Source organism: Heterodontus francisci, chromosome 4 (genome assembly GCF_036365525.1).
Source record: "Heterodontus francisci isolate sHetFra1 chromosome 4, sHetFra1.hap1, whole genome shotgun sequence".
In the NCBI taxonomy this organism is placed as follows: domain Eukaryota; kingdom Metazoa; phylum Chordata; class Chondrichthyes; order Heterodontiformes; family Heterodontidae; genus Heterodontus; species Heterodontus francisci.
The window spans coordinates 147932665-147937965 of NC_090374.1; the positions used below are offsets into that span (position 1 = coordinate 147932665).

Consider the following 5301-nt stretch of genomic DNA (forward strand, 5'->3'; position numbering starts at 1 on the left):
ATCCAGCCTGGCAGTTACGTTCATCAGGACTCATCCAGATCAGTCAGTAGTGGTGTTACCAAGCCACTCTTGGTGATGGACATTGAAGTCCCCCGTCTAAGATTACATTCTGTGCCCTTGCTACCCTCAGTGCTTCTTCCAAGTGGTATTCAGCATGGAGATGTACTGATTCATCAGTTCAGGGAGGGCGGTAGGTGGTAATCAGCAGGAGGTATCTTTGCCCATAATTGAGGTGCAGCCACAAAACTTTATGGGGTCTGGAGTCAACGTTGAAGACTCTCAGGGCCACTCTCCACCCTCTATCCTGCCACTGTGTGTATCCCAACCTCGGGGTGGGTCAGTGCTGCTGGTGGGACAAGACATATCCAGGGATGTTGATGGAGGAGTCTGGACATTGGTTGATATGCATGAATCTATGAACATGACTGTTAGGCTGGACTAGTTTGTGGGATATCTTCCTCAACTTTGGCACTAGACCCTAGACGTTAGCGAGGAGGACTTTGCAGGGTCAACATGGCTGGGTGTGCCTTTGTCATGCCCAAAGTCGATACTCTGGAATCCCTCCAGTTTTATTCCTTTCCAGTGGTTCAATACAATTGAATGACTTCCTGGGCCACTGCAGAGGGCACTTAAGAGTCAACAACTTTGCTGGGCGTCTGGATAATTTCCACTGCTTCACATTGCAAAAACAGGACCTCATCACCAACCACCCCATGGGTGTTAAGAAATTGCTGGATTTTTACCATAAGTACGAATGAATCTCAGCACAGACATTTAAAGCAGGGACTTTGTAAGGACTCTGTTAATGGAGTGACATATGGTCCTGACATGAATCCCAACCTTTGAGGCACAGACAGGAACTGAAAATGTGGTGTCTCACTTCTTTAGATTGTAAATTGTTTACTAGACATTTTTAAAATATATTTTAATTACTTTTCCTTTGTTTCTTTTGCGTTCTCTCTTAACCTAAACCTTCTTTCCCTCTCTATATTTCTCTTTCTGTATCTAATTTGACTCTAATTCTCCCTATATCTTCTCCATCATTCACCCTGCTTCTTTCTCTAACTGTATATTTTGTTGGTAAAGGAGCTAGACTATTGTTCCCATTGTTCATCAAGGTCCAGATAACCTGTTGACCTCGGCAGGCTATCAACTCACATTACGGTGCAAGAACAGTACAACCTAAAGGAAAATAAAACTGAATTCACGGCACTCACAGGTGTGTCACTCCAGTAACTTCTAGACCATTGTATAAGCTTCCAGTCACACTTTAGGCATCACACTCAGACATCACACTCTAGCATATCCATTCACTCATCATAAACATCGTCACAGGAAATCTGCCAAAACAGTCATTTAAGTAAAGCAACTAATTAAATATCATGCAAGAGCTACAATTGACGACAATGGATGTGACAAGACAAGCAAGATTGCTTTACAGATCAGTAAACTGGAAAGAACTTGCTTTGGGACCCACGTTAGTTTAATCTCAGCATTAAGCCATTTTCATGAACAATGCACCAAGAGTTTTGGCCAATTTTGCCTTAGTTCTAGCCTTGTAATTTTGTGAGTATTTGTTGATATTTACAAGTCAATCCGAATAAAATGTTTGGTGCAATAGATGTTATAAATTAAGCATAAATTAAAAATAAATTTGTTTCTTATTTGAGAACAAGCCAGCAGTTTTCAATTATGTTTGTACCATCCCCTTTGGACCTGGGCCAATGTGTGGAAATTCCTTGATTGCTAAATCAGCCAGCCTATAAATTCAGGGACTTCAGAGTAAAGCAGTAGAGAGTTGCTTGAGTCAGTATAATTAGCAGTCAAGAAGATATGATGACTTCCAGAGCTACCTTCATCACTTTAACCATCCTAGTGCTTTCTGGATTTTTGACAGATGGTAAGAGATTGGTTGTACTTGTCATATAATCATTTTGTTCACTTACTGAACAGTAAAGGCTGATAATGGAAATCTTCTATATGATATATTAGCTGTATTGCACCCTGTCAGAGCTGTTCTCTATCAGAGTTCAGGAGATCGGTGAGAATTTATCTGTTTACACTGTTCCTTGTGATGGAGTGGTGTGAGGTGGAAAATTCAGGTCTCCCTGTTGGTGAGAACACTGGATTGTCACATATTTTAGCTGAGATAATGTTCTCTTGTAATACTTAGCGAGTTGGTTCACAGACTTGATTTATTTTGCATCCTATATCCCCAAAAAGTGATCCTGGTTTTGCATAAATGCAAAATGTATGGTATAAGCCATGAGTGAAGTAACTGGGATCAGATTCTGCAACAGGTGTGTGACCACCACACAATTCCAGTACTTTGTGGTGATAGGCTTGTTAAGTGCCACTTTTTTTTTTACCCTTCTAAAGTTGATAGAGTTGACTGTCCCAAGACTCTATGCTGACATTAAAAATTTAACAAACTGTTGGCCGCTTGTGTATTAAGTCCTGCATGGTTACACATCCTCAGAGCCCCACTTGGCTGACTGGAGAGCAATGCAGGGCAGGCAGTATAAATCTATCCTGCCAGATCCACATAGCTCCAAGCAGCTACAAATATCAATCCCTTAAAGGAAGATTAAGAAAATGGAGAAAGCTTTATTAACACTAAGAATTTTCTTCAATGGAGAACAAAGGAAAGCAGAAAATGTTGGAAATACTCAGCAGGTCTGGCAGCAGTTGTGAAGAAAAAATCAGTTAATGTTTCAGATCCATGATCCTGCAGAGCAATTTATTAACAGAGTATTTCCAGAATTTTCTTTTTATTTCAGACTTCCAGCATTCACAGTATTTGACTTTTGAACAAAGGAAAGCAGTCCTGGTATCACAGATTCAGGACTGCTACCTTAGGAGATTCCCAAATCAATTTTATACCCTTGTCGAAGCAAAGTAAAAAGACTGTTCTGGTATATTTTCCTTTGTGTGGCTGTTCTTACTGCTGTTCCTTCACTGGTGGCAAAGTCTTGCATCAAAACACTAAGCTCTGTTAGCACCAGCAGCATGAGTACCTGTAGATTGATGGCAAGTTTTCTACATAGGCCTCAAGGATCCACAGATTGCATCTCCCACAGATATAAAGCTTGGATGCCCTGTTTTCATGCTGCTATCTGCCAGCATGTTGATTCTTAACAGCCAAATAGGTGTAAATATTGACTAGAATGTTTCACAATGTAAGAAAAGGTTCTGCAAAGAGCAGAACTACACAATTATGAAAAAGTATAGAATTAGATATTAACATTTCATATTTGTCTGTGCAGCCCTAGCCATTGGTCAGGTGAAAACGGGTCTGCGCTGTAAATGCATCAAGACGACATCTGACTTCATCGCCCCAAAGTACATGAAAAACGTTGAAATCATACCTCATGGTCCACACTGCCACCAAGTTGAAATCATGTGAGTTACTTCATAACAGAATTGTTGCAGCATTTGGCCCATTGTTTCTGCACTGGCTCTCCAAATGAGCAATTCACTTAATACCATTTCCCTGCCTTTTCAGATAACTAATTCCCTTTTGAATACCTTGATTGAATCTGCCTCCACCACACTCTCTGGCAGTGAATTGGTTTTTCCTGATGTCACCATTGCTTCCTTTGCCAATTACCTTAAATCTGTACCTTCTCATTCTTGATCCTTTCATGAATGGGAACAGTTTCTCCTATCTACTCTGTCCAAACCCTTCAGGATTTTTGAAAAGCTCTATCAAATCTCTTTTCCTTCTCCAAGGAAAACAATTCCAACTTCTCTAATCTGTCTTCATAACAGAAGTTCCTCATTGCTGGAACCATTCTCGTGAATCATTTTTGCACTCTCTCCAATGCCTTCTCATCTTTCCAGAAATAACCTTTTCTTAAACGCACGTGTAATGATTTGGTTTCTCAGTTTAGCTCTTATTGGATCCTTGCCATGAATGCACAACATTAAACAAGAGCACTTCTTTCAAGTTATGGGAAAAATTGAGATGTTCAGTGAAATTCACTGCACCATTTTCAGTCTGCACAAGCCATGAGTCAAAACTGAAACTGTCTTTTATTTTCAGTGCAACTCTTAAACGTGGAGTGAAGACTTGTTTGAATCCAGATGTGCATTGGGTGAAGAAAATAATCAAGAAGATTTTGCAATGGTACATTTTGATTTTAGATACAATAAAAACAATGCACAGCTTGTTAGATTTTAAGGAGTTTTGTATTTATGAAGTACCCCTAAACTTAAAACCAATGTTCTGTTCCTAATAACTTCCTTTTTTTTTTTTCCCTAGAAAAGAAGATTGTTGTGAAGATGAACAAGGCCTGTTAACAATGTTTGCTACATTGCCTTTATATCTGGCAATTATACTGGTTGAGCCTTTCCAGATCCCATTGTTTGAAATCCATGACTGCTCCTGGTACTAAAACCTGGCTGAAATTGAACCAATGAGCAGTTCCTATCTTGTCTTGATCGGTCAAGTACTGGGAATGATTTACTTGTACCTATAGCCCTACTCTGATTGTTGGTGGACACTTGTTCACGGGCCCCATATTTTGCCTTCTGCTCTGCCTCTGAGCTTGAGATGCCCTTTCTCTAATTGGAGTTCCTGGACTTCTTAGTGTTGAGTGAATTGGTGAGCTGGAGCACAGGGTCAGTACTGACATTTGGACTAGCGCAGCTCCTGTCTTTGTCATTATTTCATAGAAATAGATTCATGTGTACTTTTAAGAATCTCCATTTTACCATTGAACTTTACATCATTTTCAATAAAGTGATATATTATACTTGTTAATCAAACTCCTTAGAATTATTTCAACAACACTGTTATAATACCACACTGTATATGTTGGAAGTAATGAGTTAATGTGGTGGAGGTATTGGGATATCAAGGATTGCAGCTCATATTATCTGTCCTGTCTGGTGTTGATTTTTGTGTTTGGAGTATTCTCCATAATTCTGTAGGTACTGTGTAGTTGGCAGTTGTAGCATGTGAGATTGGTTGAGGGGTCACACACTTGCCTGCTCAGTAATCTGAGGGCCGATAGTTTATTTACTTGTTCTTTCCACTGTGTGGTAATGAGTTTCTCCCTCCCTACATATGAATAATTATATTTTAATAAATTCTATTCTGTCCTAACTTGCACAGATTGTAATCTATGATTAGTGATGTTCAATGAAGTTTTAGCTCAGTTGCCTACCAGACTGAGTAACTGACAGCTCTAACTAGCTGTCACTACTTGAGATTAGCACTCACTCAGTACGACTCACTCAATGGCACTTGTACTCAGTCATATTCAGTAACTGTCTGTAGCAGTATACACAATTATT

At 39.6% G+C, this 5301-nt stretch overlaps 1 protein-coding gene across 1 annotated transcript; it reads left to right on the plus strand.

Annotated features, from left to right (window-relative positions):
• Positions 1-1836: 1836 nt before the first annotated feature.
• LOC137368832 (interleukin-8-like) lies at positions 1837-4397 on the plus strand. Its single transcript, XM_068029036.1, has 4 exons — positions 1837-1900; positions 3267-3402; positions 4046-4171; positions 4265-4397. The coding sequence occupies exons 1-4, from the start codon at positions 1837-1839 to the stop codon at positions 4395-4397; spliced, it is 459 nt and encodes a 152-aa protein (XP_067885137.1).
• The last annotated feature ends 904 nt before the right edge of the window (positions 4398-5301 follow it).

Coding starts and splice junctions, on each gene's coding strand:
- LOC137368832 (XM_068029036.1), top strand. CDS start 1,837: ATGACTTCCAGAGCTACCTTCATCACTTTAACCATCCTAGTGCTTTCT. Junction 1,901..3,266: donor TTCTGGATTTTTGACAGATG/GTAAGAGATTGG, acceptor TTGTCTGTGCAG/CCCTAGCCATTGGTCAGGTG. Junction 3,403..4,045: donor TGCCACCAAGTTGAAATCAT/GTGAGTTACTTC, acceptor TTTTATTTTCAG/TGCAACTCTTAAACGTGGAG.